Here is a 25,035-nt window from a genome sequence, read left to right as displayed (position 1 = left end):
TTCCTTCCCTCTGCGCGTAGTAACTGCTGAAAATCTCGGAATTTCTTTAGTCACCTTGTTGTAATTTTTGCACTGTTTTCTATTAGGCCTCACATAAAGTTTTATACATGAAAATGTGCACAATTTCATGTAGAATACAAAAAAGTAACTCATGGTTGTAGCTTTTATCAGTTTTGAAATATTTTCATATAAATCACAATAGATAGAAGAAATTCGACCTTCGGTTAATCTTAACTCGACAGAAATGGTTGAAAAAAGCAATTGTAAGCTAAAACTCTTACATTCTAGTAATATTCAATTATTTACCTTCATTTTGCAACAAACGGGAAGTCTCTAGCAAACAATATTTCGATTTATGGTCAGTTTAAAAAAAAAACTTTTTCCTTCCCTCCGCACGTGGTAACTCTGCTGAAAATCTCAGAATTTCTTTAGTCACCTTGTCATAATTTTTGCACCATTTTCTATTAGGCCTTACATAAAGTGTTATACATGAAAATGTGCCCGATTTCATGTAGAATACAACAAAAAATAACTCATAGTTGTAACTTTTATCAGTTTTGAAATATTTTCATATAAATCACGATAAATAGAAAAAATTCTGCCTTCGGTCAATTTTAACTCGACCAAAATGGTCGAGAACTGTAATTATAAGCTAAAACACTTACAGTCTGATAATATTCAATCAATTACATTCATTTTGAAACAAACGGGAAGTCTCTGGCACAATATTTTGATTTATGGTGAATTTTTGAAAAAAAAACTTTTTACGTCCGCACGTTATGAATTCATGCATCATTTTGTGATAATATTTTTCTGTGTTGCTTTATTCGTTTTACAATTTGTTATATACCAAAATCATTGCAATTTAGTGTACAATACAATGAAAAAAATTCAACTCAATAGTTTTAACCGTTTTGCTCACAGTGCGATTATACAATTATATATGAAATTTTTTTCATGCTGTCATATACAGGCAGTCCCCGGGTTACGACGGGGGTTCCGTTCTTAAGACGCGTCGTAACCCAAAAATCGTCGTAAGCCAGAACGTCGTTCTTGAAAACATGTCCACAGGGAAAATTTCACTAATTTGCAATTTTTCTTTGGGCCGTATCTCTAAAATTATCACTAATTTACTTTTTTCATGTGCAACACTGTGTATTCACAAATTACTGTATATTTTCATTAAAATACAAAGAGAGAGAGAGAGATAGATAGATTACATAAAACCATTAAATTCGTTGACCATTGTATGGCATTGTTAAGCTCCGAGTGTCACTGGAGTTATGAGGTAGGGAAATTGATACAGAAAAAGATGAAGGGAAGAATTTTCTTTTGAAATTAGTTATCGTATTATTACTACTTCTATTATTATTATTATTATTATTATTTGAAAATAAAATAAACACATGCATCTACCTTAAAAATTCTCTCATCTCAGTAAGAAAGAGGAATTATCCTTACAAGTGAAATGGAAAGGTCATTTTCATCTCTTTAAAATACGACCATTATGAATTTTGTAATTAAAGTTTTATTATTATTATTGTTGTTATTATTATTAAATAACTGAAATTATCAATAAACATTTTACATACTAGTACCATAAAAATTCTTTCATCTCGGTAAAAGAGAGAGAGAGAGAGTGTTTATCTCTCTCTGTTCTCTCAAAAAATACTTATAACGCTTCCAGCGAAAGGGAGGGAGGGAGTTACCACTATGACACATTATTATCTTGTGTGGCAAAAGAGAGAGAGAGAGAGTTAACCTTAATTAAAAGTGATGTGAGGAGTGGACAGAGGCAGGTAGAAGTGTACTGATTTTTATTACAGTCAAGGGAAATATAAATATACAGCATGCGGACGGAAATGTGGTTACCGACCCGCGAGAGAGTAAAAGTGGGTTGGCGAGACCCGATTTGTGTTTCTTGAGAGACATAAAATACAAAATATAAAAGTACACAAAATATGGTTATACAAGCTTTATACACTGGCGGAAAGCCCGCTGAATGCTCTCGCGGAGGGAAGTAAGAACAAAGCGAATGATGAATTATATACAGAGAAAATTACGGATAAGCGTTGTCCTTACAGTGACATGGATAGATTAGTACGTATTGTATTTCTTTAAAATACTATCACATATGAATTTTGTAATTAGTTATTATTATTATTATTATTATTATTATTATTATTATTATTATTATTACTATTTGAAAGTATTAAAAACAAATAGTACAAGTACATAAAAAATCTCGAGTCTCAGTAAATGAGAGAGAGAGAAGAGAGAGAGAGAGAGAGAGGAGAGAAGAGAGAGAGAGAGAGAGAGAGAGTGGGGGGGGGGGGGGGGGGGGGAAATCCCAGGAACACGTGATTGCAATACTGCAGCTCTTCCCCCTCCTGGCTGTCACAGAACTTGATATATCTGACAGTTTTAGTACCTGGATCTCGAGGAAAGGTTACTGGAAGAAGACTGGGATTTCCTTCATTCTTCCATAATTTTTTAAATATAAGCTAAAATCTTACTAATTCACTATGGTATTTTCTTTCATGAATTGATATTATTGCTGTATAAATTAATATTAATATTTGAAAATAGTAAATCATTTATTATCATACAAAAAAACATACATCTTTGTAGGAGAGAGAGAGAGAGAGAGAGAATTATTATTTTTATTATGTGATATCATTTCAACTTATTAAACTTACTAATACAGTATTAATCAAAATAATATTTGAAAATTAGTAAATCATTTTTGTATTATAAAAATGTATTTAATCATGAAAATAAACATCAAAATACACTAATTAGTGATTATTTTTGTCGGAAAATACAAAGAGAGAGAGAGAGAGAGAGAGAGAAACTATGGTTTTTATATTCCAAGTCTAAGTAGAGTATAAATGGATTCTTTAAGTGAAATAATGTTTCAATGATATTTTGCTGTTTTGTATTAAAGGATATGTATACTGTTTGAGAATGCGTTCCTTTATCCTTGACTATAGTTCCATACAGTTTAATAGCGTAAATTAATTTATGCGCCCTCCGCTCAGAAACTAGTTCTGCGTATGAGGTATCGTTAAAAGGCATAAAAAACCGTCGTAACCTTGGAATTTGCGTTGTAATCTAACCAGAAACTAGTTTTGTTAATTATGTATACTGGAAACAAGCAATGATTTTTTCATTATTTGCACTTTTGGACTGTTATAAACTGCGCATCCCAAGCTCGTGTATTCATTCGCGCGTCGGAAACTAGTTCCGCGTATGAGGCGTCACTAAAAAAAAAAAATAAAAAAAATACGACAAAAAATACAAAGTGTCGAAAATCATCATAACCTCAAAATTTTTGTTGTAATCTAACCAAAAACTTATTTTTTTATTAATATACTGTGCTAAACTATAAAGGATTCTTATCATAGTATATGAGTTTTTTAAAAGCGTCATAACCTAGGAGCGTCGGAAGCGTCAGCGTCGTAACCTCGGAACAAGCGTCGTAACCCAGGGCGGATTTTTCAATGAATATTTAAGAAAAAGCGTCGTAACCTCGGAACGTCGTAAGCCGGACCCGTCGTAACCCGGGACCGCCCGTATTCCAATATTTATATATGATACTGATATTTTTTTCATTTCTGATGGTTGCATACTAAACTTCAGGCAATGACAAAAAAAGGAGCCAAAAATTAAGCCTTAATCAACTAAGAAAGCTGTGATTTAAAAAGGAAAAGAAAAGAAAAAAAAAAAATTCCCGCTTCGGCGCCAACTTCCGAACACCGCCGGCATACAACAGACACTTTGGTAAATAGAGGCTCGGCGTTTAAGGGTTAAGCTGTTTCTGCTTCTCTTTTACTTTATGAAATCCTTGTGATATTAAAAGAATTATGATTTGTCTTAAATTCATTAGATTACGAAAACCAATTGTACAACAAACTCATTGTATTTCTAGATGTCGTTTACATTAGGTGCATACGTTATTTCTATTGTTTTATTTTGCGATTGTGTATTCAGCTTATGCTACTGTTTCATTTCAGTATAATATGTCCTGATGAAGACATGCCAGTGAAAGACATGTCCATATTAACAATTATGTCTAAAGTACGTCTAGAGGCCTTTATGTGGGGTGCTGGTACTGCTCTTGGTAAGTTGTTAGCATTTGGTTCTTAGCCTTTCTTAAGAGTAGGGTCTTGGTTACGCTAATTCTGTGTACTGTACTTGAAATGTTAGCGTTACTACAAGGAATTATGAGTTATGAGATTGTAAGGTTGAATATTGTATTTAAGAAAAAGTTCTTATGTTGATAGTACTGATGGCAGTGAAATTTAACAACATAAATTATGCACGGTTTACACGCAAGTATTAGAATTGGGGTGGGGAGCCGGCTCCTAAGAGTATGAATTATATTAGAGAACATTATCGTGCTCCGAAACACATTTCCATTATACGAGACTAAAAATTATTCTTTGAACTTAAGTGAAATTGTATGGGATGGATTTGGTTTTTGTAATCTGAAATTGAAGAAGTTTTTCATATGAATTTCTTAGAAACAACATTTTCATTGTTTTGCAGGAGAGTTGCCTCCTTATTTTATGGCTAGAGGGGCACGCCTTTCGGGATATGATCCTGATGATGAGGAAATGGCCGAGTTTGAAGAACTACAACGATTAAAAGAACGTCCAGAAGACATGTCTTTCATTGACCGTGCCAAACTCTCTGTCGAGAAACTTGTAGAACGAGTTGGATTTTTCGGCATTTTGGCTTGTGCTTCGGTGAGTTTCATTAGCATTTGTATGCTGTTACACATCTGTGTGCCTTTTGCTACACATTGTAGATGATACTCGAGGTCCTTTGTGTCATCTCTTGAAAGATTTATCTTAATGCTGAAGGGGATTTGTTGGCTTTCCCTAGAAACTTGAAGATTCATAGAAAATCAAGGAGAAAGATTGACTTCATCTCCCTACACTTTGATAGTAGATAATGCCGTTCTAGTAATTGTTTCTCTTAAAGATGTCTCACTTGTAACATGCATTTGTGTTTTATTTCAAAATCCATCTTGACTGACCTCCCCCAGTTGTAGTGGCAAACCTGGTAGAATTCTTTTTCCTTGCAAGGTGTGCCGGCCCCACCTTGTCGACCAGTTTCTTCCAGCGCTTTTTTCAATGACATGGCGACGTTCATTTATACTCTCAACAGAATTTTTATAAAATATATATTGCAATACACTGTCTGAACACCTGAATTAGCCCTGGTCACTGACCAGCCTGAATTATATCTCCACAGATTTACCCACTAAGTGGGTAATTTTATCTGTCAGCATTATCAACGCTGCAGGTAAAATCTAGTCAAATCAGTTACCTGTGTTACCATTGGCAATGCTGGTGCAAATACCGGCCATCAAAGGCCCATCTCAATAGTCCTTTTACGCGTGGAGAGCCGGACGTGTTCTGCTCCCAGCGAACTTTTTGGTCTTTTAGCCGAACCCTCACAGCGTTTAGTGAGGCCTTGATAGGGTTTAATATCCTTGGCTTTCGTTTACGACATCTCTTCCGATATTCCCCGATTTAGATCGTATTTTGATGGTTTTTTGATCGTCGGGACTTCATTGTTATCGTCGAGAGGAAATAAATGGTCGAGCCTCATCAAGAAAATCCTTACCTCAATCTCTGCTTCATCAGCCTCTCCTCCAACAGCTTCTGGTTGAGATGTCAGCATGCTTCGTTCCTGTGCTACAGGCAACAAAGGATAAGTACCCTTGAAGTAACTGACATTCTTTTTGTTTTAGCTGTAGGCAAGTGCAATGCAATGTCAGGCAGAGGTGTAAAAAAAGGAAGGATTAGGAATAGAAGATAGCGGCAAAATTGCAAGAGTTAAGAAAAGAAGAGCTAGAGTAGGAATAGTTCTGAATTGGAAGAGAGAATGTCTAATTTGTTTGCTAATTTCATGACCAAGCCAATTGAAATAGATAGCAGTAGTAGCATAGGTTATACTAATTGTTCTCTTTCAGCTTTCCTACCTGTTCCAGAACCAGCCCTAACGAGTGCTGGGCGTCATGGAGATCTAAAAACCAATAGGGTAGGAACTACCGGCCCCCCTGGCATGGAGCAGGCAGAGTTTAGCAGCAGATTCCCCCTCAAGGTGTAAGTTCTAAGGTTAATGTAAAGTTAGGCCAGGGACAGACGAGTAGCGATAATAGGTTAAGTAGTGTTTAGGAAGAGAAGCGCAGGTTAGGTTCCCTCGGGTTCGAACTCCCTTGTAGTGTCTAGTGTGAAGGTTGGTCTTTAGAACCATCTTTGGTTTTATTTCCTGCTAAGAGTTCTTTGCAACAGAAGGTTTCTAGCCTGTGGTTGGATCATTTGGATGTGGTTTCTGGTTTGTCTGGTTCTGAAGGTTTGTATAGCGCTCCTTTGTTTTCGGAGGTTCCTTTTTCTGTCTGTGGGTAAGTTTGGTTTGTCTTGCATTAGTGGTAATCCTGGTGATCAGGTTGTCAATTTGGCTTTATTCATATACGGTACGGTAATTATTAATATCAGTCAAGTCTCTAGGCAATGCATATTGACTTATGATAATTCAGTTCAAGAGAAATTGAATAACTTTAACAACAATAGTCCAGCCTAAAGTATACTCTATACTACATATCTGTATAGTAATTACAAATATTGGCCAATCCTGGAGATTCAATGCATTGACTTTTGATGATTCGGTACCGGAGTAATTGAACATGAAACGGGCATTGGCCTAGACAGGCAGAGATGCCAACTAGTCTATTCCTTCACTCCAGATGCAACCATCTCATTGGGTCTCGATGAATGTTCTTGTTCCTAGTTAGCATAAATGAATATCTGGATACTTTACTTATATGGAACGAAGTCATATTGTTCGTCTTACGACATAATTTAAAGTCCAATTTTGACTAATATGTCTCATTGGAAAATTAGTTTTTTCCCTTTCCATTGGTAGATTTCATAAATTTCAGCAGTTCAGTTCGTTTTCACTTGTTTTCATCAGTATTACGAGCTTTACGTTATTTATCTTTTATTGGTGTGAAAAAAAAAAAAAAGTAAATGAGCTCTTTCATGGTAGTAGTTTTCTTCTTTTTACCACGGCTGTGTTTAAATTCATATAAAAGCTTGGGAGTTTCATCCATGTTGCCGATGCACATAATATTACCTTATCTTCAGGTACATTTATAACACACGGTAAGTGTTTACTGTCGTACACTTATTGAATACAATAAAAGGATGTTGTTATCAGATTCCATCGTATTATCAAACAAAGTAGTTTTTCGTTCGGTTGTTCATGGCTGTATGCAGTTATAAGTGTATATGTCATTAAGATAATACTTATTAACTTACGAGAGGGTGTAAAGATATGGAGGTAGAGAAGTTAGACGACTGTAATTTGGCCTCTCTCTCTCTCTCTCTCTCTCCTCTCCTCTTCTCTCCTTCTCTCTCTCTCTCTCTCTCTAACTCCTCTCGCTCTCTCTCTCCCTCTCTCTCTCTCTCTCTCTCTCTCTCTCTCTCTCTCTCGTCTCTCTCTCTCTCTGCCTTCCTTTTACTTTCCTCCTTTCATATTCTCTTTCATCTTCTTACTTTCCACCCTTTCCTAACACTTGATTCATAGTGCAACATAAAGTTTATTCCTCCTGTTACACCTTTCAAACCTTTTACTATCAGTCTCCTTTTCAGCACTGAATAACCTCATAGGTCCCAATACTTGACCTTTGGCCTAAATTCTATATTAGACTCAACTCTCGCTGCCTGACTGCACGCTGTTGCCTGCGCCAGCTGCACACGAGATATAGAAAGACTTATTTTCAAAATGTAATGTTGATTTTAATGACTAACCCCATTGTAAAATCGAATTATTGTAAGATGAATTACAGTACCTTGAATACAGACTGTATGCACGATCTTGTCTTGAAGAATTTTCCTGAGTTTTCTAATGATGTTTGTCAGGATTATCATGGGGAACAAAGTCGGTTTAGTTTCTTTCTCTCCCAATTTCTTCAAAAATTTCTTCTAATGTCTTCACACAATCTTCTTTATCTGGTCATTCCTGGGAGGTCGCTTCAGTGTCTTCTCTTGCTCATCCTGTTTCTTTGCCATTAACACAGCAGAGCAAAGAGTTTTCATTGTTTCAATCCTGAAGTTTGGGAGTTTCAATGACACACTCTCTCTCCACAGGGTTGAGGGAAGTAATTTTGGTGGGGCTGTCTTCTTAGCACCATCCACAGGTCCTGTAGTTCTCAGGCTGCTGGTCTGGATGCTTCAAAGGTGGTTGCGGAGTCTTCTGCAACTCTGTATTTTCATCCTTTACTGGGTTTGAGACGTAATGTGTCCTCCATGGTTCTTGCGGGTGATACGGCAACTAGCCTTGGTTCCAGGGTTTCCGTGAGTACTTCCTTCCCTCAGATGATCAATGTAGCTTCAGCTCTGGACTCCTGTCCTGGTGTAGTAATGGTATAACCAAGTTTGTTGGATCGTGTTTTGCGGCCTCTCCGCTTTTTGGGGACGTTGCTTGCCCATTGTAGTCGGCCAGGTGTCGTGTCATAGTCACCGACTGTTGCGGGTTTCGCAGTCAAGAGAGATTGGCTCAAGGTTATGTCATCATCTTGTTTGGTACAAGTTTGGCGCAACAGTAACAGTGTGTGGTTGACTCTTAGGGTTCAGCGTTCATCGCCAAGGTATGTTCGGCACAGGTGTTGTTATCGTCACTGGGTAGTGAGGGTATGGGCAGTCGAGCGAGACTAGCTCAGGGTTATGTCATAGTATTTAGTTGGCAGACGATTTGCGGAACTGGGGACGGTTGGCTCTTGTGGTGGGAGAGGACGGCAGTCAGACAGGTATTACGTCATCGTGTTGTGGGGGGGGGTGCGGGATTGCTCAGTCGAGTACGACTTGCTCAGGAGTTTATCGTCGTCTTGTTGGTGTGTCGTGGCTCAACCGGATTTGTTGGCTCAGATATAATGGGATTTTATATGCCAGGTGCTGGTATCGAGCAGCTAGGTGTAGTAAGTTCCAGATTGTTAAGTGCTGCTCTTGTGGGTGTTCAGCCTTTCTCCTTTTCCTGTTCCAGTGCTGTAGGACAGGTCTGACCGAGGATACCCTTTGAAGAGAGAATCGGGTGCTAGTTATTGGTTTTTGTTTCTCCGGTGAAGGAAAGCCAGTATAAACGGATGGTGGACTTCGTCCATTCTCTCTTTCCGCAGTCCAGGCTCTGGAGGAACCTCACAGTTAATTCAAGCAATGTTTAATATGTTGTATTCAGCTAAACCAGTAGTCTCTCAAACAAGCTGATCTGATTTTGGCCAGTCAGGCAGGTTTTGGGGAAGACAACTCTAGGCTAGCATCACTTTGGGGCCGAGTAGACTGGATTCATCCTTGCTTCCAAATTGGGAATGTTCTGTATGAGGTAGCAGGTAACCCTTCTTCCGGTGTCCAATTTCCAGTTTACTAATCTGTTGAGGCTCTTCTCTCTTGGGTTCCTTTGTTGATTCTTGTGGTAGGGGTTACAGATCGTGAGGCTTCTATTTGGAAGACACCTTTCACACACCTTTCACAGCCAGTTGGTTCTTCATTGCTTTCAGAGCCTTCGTATCATGGATGGCTACCCTTCCGGTTTCAGGAGGACTTTTTCGGTGTCACTGATCTTGGAGGCGGTTATTTGAGTGTCGGTATAGATTTTCACAACGCTCTACCTTAGGAATTTTCATTTTCTTCAGAGAAAGGTTACCTACTGGGTCTTGTTGTGGTCAACTCAGTTTTATAATTAGCTTGGTATCATTAGGATGTTAGAAGTTTAGGTAGTCTAAATGAACTTGGGTGTTTTCTGTTGGTCAAGCTTAGACTGAGTGTATTGTTCCTTTAGGTCCTTGAGGTTAGGCAGATCCTGATGGTCATGTTGGAATAACTACAACTTCTTCAACACAATCATCTGCGTCAATGAGCAGTAGAGAACTCGAAGGTCTTGCACACTCAACTTCCCCTCCATACATGAGAGGTATAGGATACCACATAGGAGGTTCTTCAGACTCAGGCAGTACCTTGGACTCAACACTGATGGTAAGTTACTTCCTCTGCAAGCATCCTCACCGACTGAGTTGGACGACTAGATGGGGAGATTTGCTTTTACCTCCATGAATAAGAAGTATAGATTACCACTTGGGAGGTACTTCTTACTCAGACGGTACCTTAGACTCAACACTGATGAAGTAATTTCTTTGCAACATCCTTACCTACCGTGTTAGATACCTAGGTGAGGATACATACATGTACACATGGTAGGTTGATAATGCGTACGCATTGTGGGCAGGTCCGGCTGAATTAGATTGATCCCACCTCCATTAAAATTTTGTTAATCTGGCTACTTCAGGTGTTCATGAAGTAATTGCAACATGAAGTTATCATAATAAAACTAATATTGTAATACTTACCTGAACTCCTGAGTGATTCCCACCCTCCTCCCCACTTCAATTTGATAGTGAATGATTTAATTGAGGAGACGGATTTTGGTGGCCGGTACAGGCGGCCCTCGGTTAGCGGCAGGGGTTCCGTTCCTGGCCACCGACGCCAAGCGATTTTCGACGCTGAGCGATTTTAAAGCCTACGGCCGCCGCACACCTTCTTTCGAAACTCTAGAGCAGTCAAAGGGGCCGTAATCCCACAACAGCGCAATATGTAAAATTATATTTATGCAGTATAGTACTATAGAATTTACTGTACAGTACATGTGGGTGTCTAGAGTATGTAAAGATATAATAAAGTTTATGCAGTGTACAGGTAGCTGTAGTGTTCAGGTTACGATCATTAGTCTTACAATAGTTCGATTTTATGAGAGATCAAATTACAATGGCCTAACTTTATCCATCTTCTAGTACATAAGTTCAATAACAGCAAAAGAGAATGATGAAAGTATGGTTTTAACGTTATACTCGTTGCGTGAACGTGTACAACCATGAACAACCGAACGAGAAAACGACTTTTTTTTTTCTAAGTACAACCGAACTGGATAACATCTGTTTGGCTTGTATTTCGATCATCGTACTACAGTGCAACATTACCGTATTTGTTATAAATGGCGTTATGTATAGAATAGAACTGAGATATCTTAATGTAATAACTTTATTCGCTATACATCAGAGATCAATATAGATTAAAGATCAGTCGGGAAATATAACGTTAAATTTAAACCTAATTATGACTGAAGCTGAGAAAACTGTTCAAGCTGCTAATGACTATTATCGTACATCGGCAACAAGGATAAAACTGCAGTAAACGTCTGCCATCACACACAACCATAGATAAAATTGGGATAAAATCATTTTAATCAAAACTACTGTGCTTGAAAGAACACATTTTACTGTTGGTTTCACGCCGATATAAGATAAATAACGTAAAGTTCGTATTACGATGATATAAAGGATTACGTATTGTGAACGGAATCACGTAATTTTTTACGCAATAAACATGCCGCCAACGTAATCTGTTAACGAAAAAAATAGTAGTTCACATTCACAACGAGACATATTCAATAAATATTTACCACAAAAACACGCTGTATAAGGAAAAATAACTTTGTCTCATATAAGTCAAGCATCTAGATATTCGTTTATGCTAACTAGAAGCAAGAGCATTCGCTCAGAATTGCGTTATGGTGAAACAGACTCGTATTCATCAGCTGATTTCAAACAACAACATTGGCCGCTCCGCGGAATACGGGCTTAAGTTTGCCGTAGTATTTTAAAATACAATAATATGAGAATACATGAAATATTCTTGGATACAGTGAAATAATGTATAACTTTTTAAAGGATTTATGGAAAAGATGCATAATTAATAAAATAACACAATGCATTTTTCGGAACTGGCGGACAAGAACGAACATGAAAAACCATCCCCTGACAACGTGGAGCGTAGTTGCAAAGGCTGCCTTAATTTGTATCTTATTTCTGTACAAAACTGAAAATACCTTTACGCAATATATTTTCATACACATTTTAAACATAAAAGCATAAACATTTGAAAAATCGACACATCGATCGCTAAATTTGCACTTTTTTTTTTTTTTTTTTTTTTTTTTTTTTTTTTTGTTTTTTTTTAACGATATTTTTGGAAGAGCGGCAGACGGCAGCAAAAAAAAGTGCAAATTAGCGATCGATGTGTCCGATTTTATAAATGTTTATGCTTTTATGTTTAAAATGTGTATGAAAATGTATTATGAATAGGGTATTTTTATTTCTGTGCAGAAATATGATAAAAAGGCAGCTTTTGAAACTCCCCTTCAAGTTATCGACTACGATGTGTTTTTTCAAGTTCGTTCTTGTATGCCGCCGCGGCATACAAGAACGAACTTGAAAAACACATTGTAGTCGATAACTTGAAGGGGAGTTTCAAAAGCTGCCTTTTTATCATATTTCTGCACAGAAATAAAAATACCCTATTCGTAATACATTTTCATACACATTTAAAACATAAAATCATAAACATTTATAAAATCGACACTCGATCGCTAATTTGCACTTTTTTTAAATCGATATTTTCGGAAGAGCGGCAGGCGGCGGCTTACAAGAAAGAACATGAAAAAACATCGTATTTAGTATCGTGAAGGGCAGTTTCAAAAGCTGCCTTTGTATCATATTTCTGTACAGAAATAAAATGCCTTTCACATAATACATTTTCACCACATTTTAAACAAAAGCATGAACAATTATGAATCGACACATCCATAGCTAAATTTGCACTTACGTAACTCGATATTTTCGGCATAGAACAGCGTCAGAGGCATATATTTTACCCTAATACCTACGTAATAACTCTCCATAAAATTTGTTAATATAATTTGCATAACCTTTATGGTCTGAACGGCATTTCTACATATGTATGAACTCGTTAGACAACGGCGCTAGCGGCGCTGTTAACTGAAATTTGTGCCGTACAGATACCTTTAAAATGCCTTATTTTTTTAATGAATATTTTTGACGACCGCCGTAAAACCGATTCGCCGTTGAGTGATTGCGCCGTTAACCGCGGCCGCCTTGTATTTGCACCAGCGTTGCCAATGGTAACACTACCTGAGGTAACTCAAATATTTGACTAGAATTTCCCTGCAGCGTTGGTAATGCTGGCAGTTGAAATTACCCACTTAGTGGGTAAATCTGTGGGGATATAGTTCAGGCTGGTCAGTGACTAGGGCTAATTCAGGTATTCAGGTAAGTATTACAATATTAGTTATATTATGAAAACTTCATACTATGTTGATGGTATTGTTTGTTCTGTTGATTTTTACAATGTCTTTGTTATGAGTCTATTTATTAGTTTTATATATGTAACTTACGCAGTAATTACTTAGCTGAGTTTCTCTTGCCTTGACATCTCGGATTAAAAAATTTGAGGGTTAGCACTTCACAGTTTAGTGCAGGTGACTGGTCTTGCCCACTAACAAAAGTATCTGGAACTACTTGGCAGATAATCCTCATTACATTTCTGCCGGCACTAAGTCAACGTCAAGCGTCTTTGGCAGCTTTTATTCTTGAATTTGCTGGTCAGAGACCAGATTTTGGTGATGTTTTATCGCTGATTTTGGGTAGCCTTTAAGCTTACAGCTTTCAGGACAGTATTTTATCATTTTGTTTAAGATGTCATGTTTAACTACAGTAGCAAATTCACAGTGAAAGTTGCTTAACTACCAGTAGCGTAGTTTAATCGCAATACCACAGTTACCAGTGATTGTAAATATTGTTTGTTACCAAACCAATAATTATGATTTTGTATACTTATCTGCAAGTCTCGGTCTTAATAGCCCAAGAGCCAGTTGAGATTTAATTGACATGCGCCTTACAAAAGGTTTGACTGTTTGGTGTGGTAGAGGTACCCTATCTAACTACAGAAATCTTTGTCTTAAGTGCAGCTTCAGGTGGGTGTGGCCAGGGAGCCTTTTAATTGCTGCCTCTAATTAAGTTTTATATGATGTAGCTCTACAACATTTTCTGGTGGAAAGGTAATTTAAGACAAGCTCAAGGTCACCACTGAGTGGTTATTGCTAATTTGTGGTTTTAATTGACACATGAGCTACAACACTGCAACCACCTGAAAATGTTAAGTATAGATCATACATCCATAATATCCAACTTAAGACAAAAAAATTTCTGGGGAAATAATCATTTAAGAAAAGGTCAAGGTAATCACTTTGATTTTCCAGGCAGAAGTGTACCTATAATTTGATTGTATTCTATGCTATTTACATAATGCAACTAAAAACATTCCAGAAATCATACATATTGTGGGTTACACTGTGGACCCTATATCAGCTATCTTCAACTAGGATAGATACTGTGGTGTAGAGGTTTTGCAAGACATGACTGCCTAATGTTGCTAGTCATGATGAATGTTTACTGCATTGCACTAACACAATACCCAATGCAATGTGTCCCAACAAATTATGCTTTTTGCATTTTTACCATTGAATGGGATCTTAGGTTCAAAGTAGCTAAGGGCTGAATGTTTGTGTTAGTAGGAGAAATTCATAATGTCTTCATGAAATTACTAACCTCTGAGGATGACAAGGTCTCATTATCTTAGGAGCTAGGGTCAAAATCAGCCAGGTCATCTTCATCCATATCTTTCTCAATCTCACCTTCCTCTGGCACAAGAGATTCGGACATTTGATTCCCCTCAAACCACCAAGGTTCATATGTATTCCTCATTCAGTTGCCATCCATCTTCTGCCATTGGATCCTGATGTATGCACTTGGCGTCCTTACCCTCAAATGTTTGAAACGAATGCCTGGAAATGAAAAACTTCAAATGCCAGTGCCAAGATAGGGTGCAAACACTTGCATTGATTGAAGTGCTTGCCACTTAGCTGGTAACAAGCTGATTTTTGCAGTATATGTGCAGAATTATGTGTAGAATCACATACTAAAAGTTCCCAGTAATCTCTTGTGCAACAATGGAAATCCAAGATGGCGTCCAAAATGGTCATCATTTGCCCATTTTTGCATAACCTTTGCTTGTAGACAACATACAAACACAAATTTGGTGTCTATTCCTTTATTTTTAAGTACTACAAGGAATCTAAAAATATATATATAACTAGAAGATCAACTGCTTATATAATTAACATGAAAGCAAGATGGTGTGGAATCCAAAATGGCCACCTTTTTTTCAATTTAATCATATCCTTGTTTCTTGATAAGGTATAAACATAGTTTTGGTGTCAACACATGGTGCAAGCAATCTAATAAAATGTATATCTAGAAGATCAGGAACTTTCATGTACAGTAGTGCCTCAGGTTACGAAATTAATCCGTTCCGAAGCGGCCTTCATAATCTGATTTTTTCGTATCCATGTAAATTGCCTAATTCATTCCAAGCCCTACAAAACACCAAAGTAAATTTTATAATAAAGCTAAATTGACCAATAAACAATGAAATACAACAATTTGGACCATTCAATACCTAACCTAACCATTACTGTACCTGAAAATAAAGTGTATTAGTGTAGAGTGTAGTAAAATGTGGAACCTTACCTTTCGAGTGAGGCGATGTCCGAAACGGCAGAAAACGTGAACACTTAACTTTACGAAACATTAAAAAATGGCAGAAAACATTAACACTAAACTTTAGAAAAACTTAAAATTAAATTTTTTTTTTTTTTTTAAATTTCTTCACCACTTTCAATTTGGTTCTTCATATCACTTGGACCTTCTTATTTGCTTACTACTAAAGGCCTCTTTAAAAAGTAACTATCCAAGGAAGATTGCTTCTGCCTGCTTTTCAAAATGTTCTTGAAAAGACTGGCAAACGTCATCAAATTGTGCAAGCATACGACCTGTGTAAGCCTTTTCGGGGTGTGTCTATTCTACAAATGATTAAAAGCAGCTAGAACATCCTTAATTTATGCCGTTGTCATAGGGTCCTCCTCCTCGCCGCTGCTAGATAACTCTTCTTGAACGACGTTATGTTGCATGGCCTCCAACTCCTTCAGGTCATCCGTCGTAAGCTCCTCTTGGTGGTCCTGGAGAAGATCATTGATGTCGTCCTCGTCGACGACCAGCCCCATGGACTTGCCGAGTGCAACGATCTCGTCAAGATCTGGTTGCGAAACAGTTTCAAGATCGTCAACTGTTTCTGAATCTGCATCAGCTTCACCCACGTTGAATCCCTCGAAATCTCGGGCGGATACAGCATCAGGCTAGAGTTTCCTCCACGAAGAATTCAAGGTTTGCCTCAAAACCACCTGCCAAGCCTGATCGATGAATCGGATGCATATCATGATATCGAAACGCTCCTTCTAAAATTCACGCAGGGTGAGGTTTATGGTATCATTGATGTTGAAACATCTCTTGAAAAGATGTTTTGTATACAGCTTCTTGAAGTTCGATATCACTTGCTGGTCCATGGGCTGGAGGAGAGGGGTGGTGTTAGGCGGAAGATAAAGAACCTTGATGAAAGAATACTCCGCTAGGATATCTTCCTCGAGGCCAGGAGGGTGAGCAGGGGCATTGTCCAACACCAGCAGACATTTCAGAGGGAGGCGCTTCTCTTCCAAGAATTTCTTCACTGTCGGGCTGAAACACAGATTTACCCACTCGGTGAACAAAAGTCTTGTTACCCAGGCTTTCGCATTAGCCCTCCACATCACCAGAAGCGTCTCCTTTAGCACTTTGTGGGCCTTGAAGGCTCTAGGAGTCTCGGAATGATAGACCAGTAGGGGCTTCACCTTACAATCCCCACTGGCGTTAGAACAAAGTGTAAGTGTAAGCCTGTCTTTCATAGGCTTATGCCCGGGTAGCTTCTTCTCTTCCTCCGTGATGTATGTCCGACTAGGCATTTTTTTTCCCAAAAAAGGCTAGTCTCATCACAGTTGAAGACTTGCTGAGGACTGTAGCCTTCCTTGATTGTCATCTTGTCGAATGTCTTAACAAAGGCTTCGGCTGCTTTCGTGTCTGGCTGGCAGCCTCCCCATACCGCACCACCGAATGAGTGCCAGTCTGTTTACAAAATTTATCAAACCAACCCCGAGTAGCCTCGAAGTCTGGGGTTGGCATTGATGTCCCTTCTCCTGCGTCATCTTTGGCCTGAGCACTCAGATCACCAAAAATGGCACTGGCCTTCTGGCAGATTGCTGTCTCGGTTATCGTATCGCCAGTGATTTCCTTGTCCTTAATCCATACGAGAAGCAGCCTCTCCATCTCATCATGCACATGACTCCTCTTGTTGGAAAAAATAGTCACGCCCTTGGAAGGTGTATTGCTTTGATGGCTTCCTTCTGCTTAAGGATGGTGCCTATCGTCGACGGATTTTGGCCATATTCCTTAGCGATCACACTCGACCGCATGCCAGCCTCGTACTTCTTGATTATCTCGATCTTCGTCTCCATAGAAAGCATCCTGTTCTTTCCGTAAACTTGAGCAACATTCTTGCTACCCATGGCTAATAACGTAACTAATAAAGTTCACACACAGCACGATAAATAACTTACAGCACAACGAAGGTGAAATCGCTAACACGAATTTACATTAATGTACAAAATCTACATGAACGAACAAATTCCACGTGTGTACGATAACGCTGCCGAAACGAAATGGTCGAGGAACTCCCTTATGTAGATGCATAAAGGGATAGATGCTGACTAATAGGAGAGCAGGATCTTACGGCAGTAACTAACATCAGGAACCAATGGGAGAGCGGGAGGATGGTTTACATCCACATGAGACTTTTGTAAGTAGTGCTTCAGAGACAACTGGAATGTCCATTTCTAATGGTACAAGTGATCCATCTTGAATTTGCCATCCCCACTTTGTTGGATTCAGTAAACTGGCCAAATTGAATTCTGAATATAAGGAAGTTCGATCAATAGCTCTCTTGTAAGTGACATGACGGTACTCGTTGAAAGAACTACTTGCTAGCTTCAAAGAGTTGCAAATAAATTCTTCTCCAGCTTGCTTCACCTCGTCGTGGGTGCATCCACTCTTCGTAAAAGTATTGAGAGAGCCATATTCACTTTTTTCGAACCTCAGGAATTTCTTCCTAGGTTTGACCTGAGAGTCGGCATATAACATTATGTATTTTTAGGTTAATATTTGTGGATTTTCCATTTTTGTCAAAATTTTCCAAATCTAATAAATAAGAAAACATATTGTGGCTGAACGTGGAGTTAAATCTGAAACTAAATAGTGAGACATGACAATATTTGGACCTGTTTTCCAAGCGGAATTAAAATATAACAATTCTAATAGAAAAGCAACATACATGAAAAAGGACCAAAACTAAACAAAATTACTGACATAATCCCACATTGGTACATTTTGATGACACCTCTGGACCGTATAACTGTTCAAGATTTCTAGTCCTCAAAACTGACAACAAAATCTCAACAGCTATACAGGCAGTCCCTGGGTTACGACGGGGGTTCCGTTCTTGAGACGCATCATAAGCCGAAAATCGTCATAAGCCGGAACATCGTCAAAAATCCTAAGAAAACCTTACTTTTAATGCTTTGGGTGCATTGAAAACTAAGTAAACTGCATTCTTATGGCATTTTTCATTAAAAAAACCTTCAAATATTTATTATTTTGCATTTTTGGTGTCATATTTCATCTGCCAGATGAGCGTTGTAGGCGTTGTAACCCTGGAACATGCGTCGTAACCCTGGAAATAATGTCTAATGAATATAATTGAAAAGCGTCGTAACCTCGGAACGTCGTAAGCTGAGACCGTCGTAACCTGGGGACTGCCTGTACTAGAAAAATTACTCAACATATATCCAACACAGAACATGAAATGTACACATATCAAAGACAATGAATGGCTAATCCAAGTAACTAACAAAAAGCAGTCCACTGCCTTTTTAAGTACTATAACAGAAATAAGTAATATAAAAGTAACAATTACAAGCCACGAAACATTGAATTATGTACAGGGTACAGTCATCCTATCCAGCAACAAACAAGAACTGCCTTCAAAACAAGTACTATGTATTAGACTCCTTAAAATTGAGATACAACAATATTCATGATCTAGAAATATACTCGATTCCAAGTAGGGAAAACAAGAATAGAAATATCAACATTGCCAAAATAAAATTTACAGGCTAAGACCTCCCATTTGATATCAAAATTCTCGGGCAAAATAGATAAGTTCGTCCTTTCATTCCAAAACCACTACAATGTACACAGTGCTCAAAGTATGGGGACACATACTTAAAATAAGGCAATGTGCAGTCTGAGCGTCAGATAACCACACCATTAATTGGAAGTGTAACCACCCAAAATGTGTTAATTGTGGGCTAGCCCATCATGCAAAATCTAAAGAGTACTTCTTTTACCAATACAACACAGAACTTCAGTTGTTAATAAATAGGACAGGAATATCAGTCAAGGAAGCTAGACTTGAACTAAAAGTAAGAAGAGTTAATAATCCATTCAAAAGCCCCACTTTTTCAAATATAACTAAAAATCCTAGACATTAATCAGCACAATAACAAACAAGATATTATAAACACAGAAATTAATTCTCGTGCCAATAACACTAAAATCCAAAATAAGTGTAATATCATATCGACCAATGCCATTACTAACATTACAGATTCAGATATCCATGAAAAAGAATTTTACATGGAAGAGGAATCAAATACCGAACTAACAAGAATAGTACAGGCAGTCCCTGGTTATTGGTAATCCAGTTTTATGGTGCCATAACAGGTCAAGTTCTGGTTATCGGCACCATAGCATATCTGACAGAGGCACCATAAATCTGAGTTTCGGTTAATAGCGGTTTTCACTTGTCGGCACCCCCTCGGGAAGAGAGCCCCAGCCAATAACCGGGGACTGCCTGTACTGGAATGAACACCACCTAACAGGAAAAAATTGAATATTGAAAATCACAATCAATTTAAAGAAACTCCAGCCACAGCAGAAGAACATTTTCGAAAAGACATTGTATTAACCTCATCACAAGTGTAAATGCACAATGATGCTCGGTCCCAATCATACAACCAACATTTGAACAATAAAGAATCAATTAATTACGCATTACAATTCCCAAAGGACAATACTAATGTTGCATTCCCTTATATAAATACTAATGAAAATCGTACCATTAAACCAAACCAAAATATACAGCTATCACACCCCAACCATCCAGATGTCTTTGTCAAAGGTTAAGCCTGGAATAGGGAAAATTAACCTTTACAGACAGTCCCCAGTTATTGGCGGGGATGCCGTTCCTGGGGTTGTGCCAGTTAGCGAAAACTGCCATAAACTGAAACTCGGTGATTTATGGTGCCACACCACAAGAACCCTTATGGCGCCAATAACCGGAACTCGTCCTGTTATGGGGCCATAAATTGCCGGTTTTTTGGGGCTAGGAAAGCGCTATAAAACCGGATCGCCGATAACCGGGGGCTGCCTGTAGTTTTGTGGTGTAAGAAAACCTAGTTGTCTTTGTCAGTAGTTAAGCCTAGAGGAGGCAAAGTTAACTTTTTGTTATGTGGGTTTAGAAAACCTAGAATATCTTTGTCAGAGGTTGAACCTGGAAGAGGCACAGTTGACCATTTCTTTTGTGGTTTTAGAAACCTAGAACATCTTTTTCAAAAAGCACAAAGTCATCTGTGATGTATGATTAGGCTCGTGCATGACAATGAGCTCCATATCTTTTACCTTTTCAGAAGATAAACATTCATAATGTGAGCAGCAGTTGTAACTTCATTTAGTGTTATGTCAATTTGTCACTTGAGGATAGGATTAATGCTATGCAGTAGAAGTGCAATTTGGTTTTGCCCTTAGTCCACTACTAGTAGTGGGTAGTCTTTTTCTGAACCAAAGAAAGAGCAATCCTTTAGGCTCTTTGTTTAAATCCTGGGTTTTAATATTTTGGGCAGTGTGAAGGTAAAAAATTTTTATAGGAGTGTACCTTTATATTTATTTTAAGTGACTTGTTTTGTAGGGCTTTTGGAACCAGGCACGGTTCCCCTCACACCACTTGTGTTTCAATCTGGCTGAATTGAAGCAGTTTTCTCCACAAGGCTGCTCTTCACTGCTTACATATGAGAGCCTTGCTCCCAGAATGGAATCCAACTTTTGTTGGTTGTAAGATTCAGAAAGGATCCTGGATCAGGTAAGAATGTTTGGGTTTCATGGATGAAGCCTTTAGCTTGATTGGCTGAGTAGAATTTTGTCCAGCTTTACTACCCACTGTCCTCTTCTCAATGTGGGAATCAGGTAACTTTAACAGTTCAGAAGATTCATCCCAAATAATATAAATTGTCTTAATAAAATTTATTATTTGGATACTTACTGTTAAAGGAGACCCTACCCAGCTTCCCCCACAACTTAATGGGCTGTCAAGGAGAATTCTGACAAGCTAAAGTATTTGAAACACACCTGGTGGCGAACAGGTGAACCAGACAGTCATCTTGGCAGCCATTGATTTCTTTTCTGAATGCAGACTCGCCTAATCGGCATGGAGATGTAAGCCAGCTTTAACAGTAGGGAAGTATCCAAATAATAAATATTATGATGAAAATTTATAAGGCAGTCCCCAGATATTGGCTGGGGTTCCGTTCCCGTGGAGGTGTCGATAAGCAAAAACCGCCATTAACCGGAACTTGGCGATTTATGGCACCTCTGTTGGGTTGTGGTGCCGATAACCGAGTTATGGCGCTATAAATCACCAATATTATGACGCTAGACAAGCGCCATGAAACTGGATATCTGATAACCAAGTCCGCCAATAACGGGGGGACTGCCTGTATTTTTGAGGTTTTCCATTTCTTTGTTGGGATTGCAAGCTTTTTTTTTTTTTTTTTTTACTGGGAGAAACACTTAGTCACTATCAGCCCTATTTTTTTCACCTTCAGCTATCTACCAAGGGGATCACAGCTATTCTCAGACACTAATGTCCTCAGTCCTTTTGTTCATACGCAGTACAAACCTTCGGTCTTAACAATTGGATAATCTTCTAGTGCCAGCTGAAAACCGGTTAAAAACAAAGATTGTAAACCAAGGAATATGTGGCATCTTGCAACAATACATATACAAGGTGGAAGCTGGTTACCAACCAAGCTAGGGATCCACATCCTTGGCTCTGGGGAAGAGTAAAAAGCTCTGTTCTGTCAAGTTTTCCAGTATTCCCTGAGTAGTATTGGAAACACAAGGGCCATTCAAACCTTTAGTGTTCTAGCAAGGACCCTTATCACTTTCCATCTAAGAATGTACGGTCCTTTCTCATAATTTGACTTCGTTTTCTGAGACTTCTCTTAGATTCAGGAGTTTTTGGCCTTCTCTTAAATGAAAGCTAAAGAAGTGGAAGCTAAGGACATCAGAACACCTTCTACCTCGTTAGCTTTCAGACACTGTAAGCCCCTAATGTTTCAGGGGCTTTTGGTATGGACACAATTTGGGACAGTATGATGGGAAAAGATTTTGAGGTTATTCATTGAGACTTAACTTTTCTTTAACCTGATTCATTTCCTCAATATTACAGAACGGAAACTTCAATTTTCCTTATCACTGTAATTCAAAACTTATCTTCCTTTACTTAGCCTGACTTAGTAGTACTACGACCCCCTGCAGGACCTAAGCCTAATTCCTGAATATTACAGCAGTCTGTGACCTTTAAGCAGAACCATAACAAACTTAATTAACATACTCTTTCCAACTAAAGAATCTAAACCTAATTCCTAACCCTAATTTCAACTGCTGTTGAACTTTATTTGCGGCAGGTGTATCGAGATCGGCACCTTTTAGGGGTTAGCGTCACATATGGAGGAATGGCGAAAAGAGTGGCACTTATCAAATGTTTTTGTACTCTCCAATCCAGCATCTGTGTTTCTTAACACTTTTCTGTCTTAGATGATTTCTTTCTGTCTATCAGGTCAGGTTGAAGAGGAGTGATTCCTTCTACTCTGATATACACATCACTGCAAGTAAGAAAAGAATGAAGAAAAATTAATTACTCTTTCCTGACGTACAAAACAAAAAAAATTACACAAAACTGAAACTGTTATGTCACAGGAACCTATCTTTTCATATAACCACCACAACATCCCTTGTAGAATTGACCTTTGCAGGTGTAATCGATCTACACTTCTCAATTTTAGAAGAAAGTTGAAACATCGATATTCACATCTCACTTTTTAAAGAAAGTTAAAACGTCTATCTTCATTTTTCACTTTTCAAAGTAAGGTAAAACCATGTTAGATTCTTATAATGCCTTGTGATCATTGTTAGTAACCGGCATGGCATTGCAGAAGGAAGCATAGGATTTTCTCCTATCTATTCACCTAGTGGTCTTGTTTCAGTGCAGGTGACAGTCCTATCTGGTTGTGTTTATATTGTTACTGTGGCTAGGCCTTGGGCACTTTTTAAAGTTATGCAAGCAATCGAATAACTTCCTGAGCTACATAACTCCTGCTGATGCTCTGCAAGCCATCAGAATATTCCTTGACCACAAAACTCCCACTTAATTAGAGGTGCTTCTGGCTTTGCTGCCACGCTGCTGCAGTTAAGAGAGCTTGCAGTAGAGAACTGCCTTTGGATGTTGCTCAACTTAACCTGAACAACAACCAGATTTAACCTGAGCAACAACCAGAGGCAGTTCTTCACTGCAGGCTCTCTTAACTAACAAGGAACTACAAGCATTGTATCCAATGCTGGCAACTTGTCTAGTATCTCAATTCGTAACATGAATTAACGTTTAGGAAGAGAATTTGTCCATGAGTCCCCACCACCTGTCAATATGGATTCAGCTAAGTAATTATACTGGATAAGTTACTTATACAAAAATAACATTTTTATAATAAAATAAGTTTTAGATATTCGTAGCCAGTAATTATGGACAGAGCCCTCCCTCCTCCCTCACATGGACATAAAGCATAAACGTAATGAGGATTATCTGCCAAGTAGTTCTCTTTAGTGGGCGAAGCTAGTTACCTGCACTAACTCTGAAGCACCAACCCGTGAATTTTTCATTTTGAGCTGCCGAAGCAAAATAAATTCAGCTAAGTAATTACTGGATAAGTGAATATATACTAATAGAAATGTCACTTTTGATACTGATTTTATGTTGTTAATTTTAATTCTTTCAGGAGACATTGAGTTGAACCTGGGCCTGTTACTCAGTACAATAAGAAAAATTGCTAAGTACTTTACTCATATACAGTACGGTCTCCAATTATGCGATAATTTGGTCGATCCACAGCCTAGTAGAATTGGAAATTCACATATTTCGAAACACATACATTTTGGGAATAATTCCATTAGGGCCAGGGCAAACAGCAACTTACCCAGTCAAACTTTTTTATACTACCCATTTTCAATTCTTTTTTATACTACCCATTTTCAATTCTTTTTTTATCGTAGAATAAATTTATATGAAAACGATTACATAGTGAACATGCTGAACAAATAAACAGACAGGTGCTCATAACCAGGTTTGTTAGGCCTAACGGGAATGAAGACATGCATGATCCACCAGTCCCCGAAACCTCAAATGGTTCACAAAGCCTTCCTTCAGCAGAAAAACTCTTCGCGGAGGATTAGATAGAGGAGTCTGAAGGTTTTCTAGCTGAGGATAGGTGGAGGAAATTCCATCTAAAAGGTTTTTTAAAGGAAATGACTATCGTTCAGTACACCTGCACCCAATGGTGGCAGTGTTTACGAGTGGGAGTTTTCACCATCCTGGGTGTAATTTAAAATTTTTTCAAGTTATTAAAACCTTTCTAATGTTTTATTTACCCATAAGAACAATTTCATATAACAAAAATTTACAGTATATTGCATGGAAAGTATTGAAAATGGGTAGTATAAAAAGTTTTGACTGTTTAAGTTGCTGTTTGCCTTGGCCCTAATGGAATTATTCCCAGAAGGTATGTGAATTGAAATTCTGCAATTTTCCAGTTCTGCGAGGCCGTGGATCGACCAAATTCTCGCATAATTGGGGACCATACTGTATTTCTGCATATAAGACTACCTTTAAATACTAAAATTCCCCCCTAAAAATTGTGGGTCTTATACTGCAATACTAAAGATCAAACCTTGAATTCTAAGATGCG

General features: G+C 38.2%; 1 protein-coding gene across 1 annotated transcript in view; it reads left to right on the top strand.

The window, feature by feature from the left end:
* The window catches only part of LOC135224507 (vacuole membrane protein 1-like), a gene marked incomplete in the record, with an annotated part of 106,564 nt that overhangs the window by 19,312 nt on the left and 62,217 nt on the right, over positions 1-25,035 (top strand). Inside the window, 2 exon segments of the mRNA XM_064263536.1 lie at positions 4,017-4,123; positions 4,552-4,751. Coding sequence (XP_064119606.1) covers positions 4,017-4,123; positions 4,552-4,751 — 307 coding nt within the window.

The sequence above is a fragment of the Macrobrachium nipponense genome, chromosome 12, assembly GCF_015104395.2.
Source record: "Macrobrachium nipponense isolate FS-2020 chromosome 12, ASM1510439v2, whole genome shotgun sequence".
Classification (NCBI taxonomy): Eukaryota; Metazoa; Arthropoda; class Malacostraca; order Decapoda; family Palaemonidae; genus Macrobrachium; species Macrobrachium nipponense.
The sequence above is the reverse complement of the archived record's forward strand: the minus strand, read 5'-3'. Positions and strand labels throughout refer to the sequence as shown.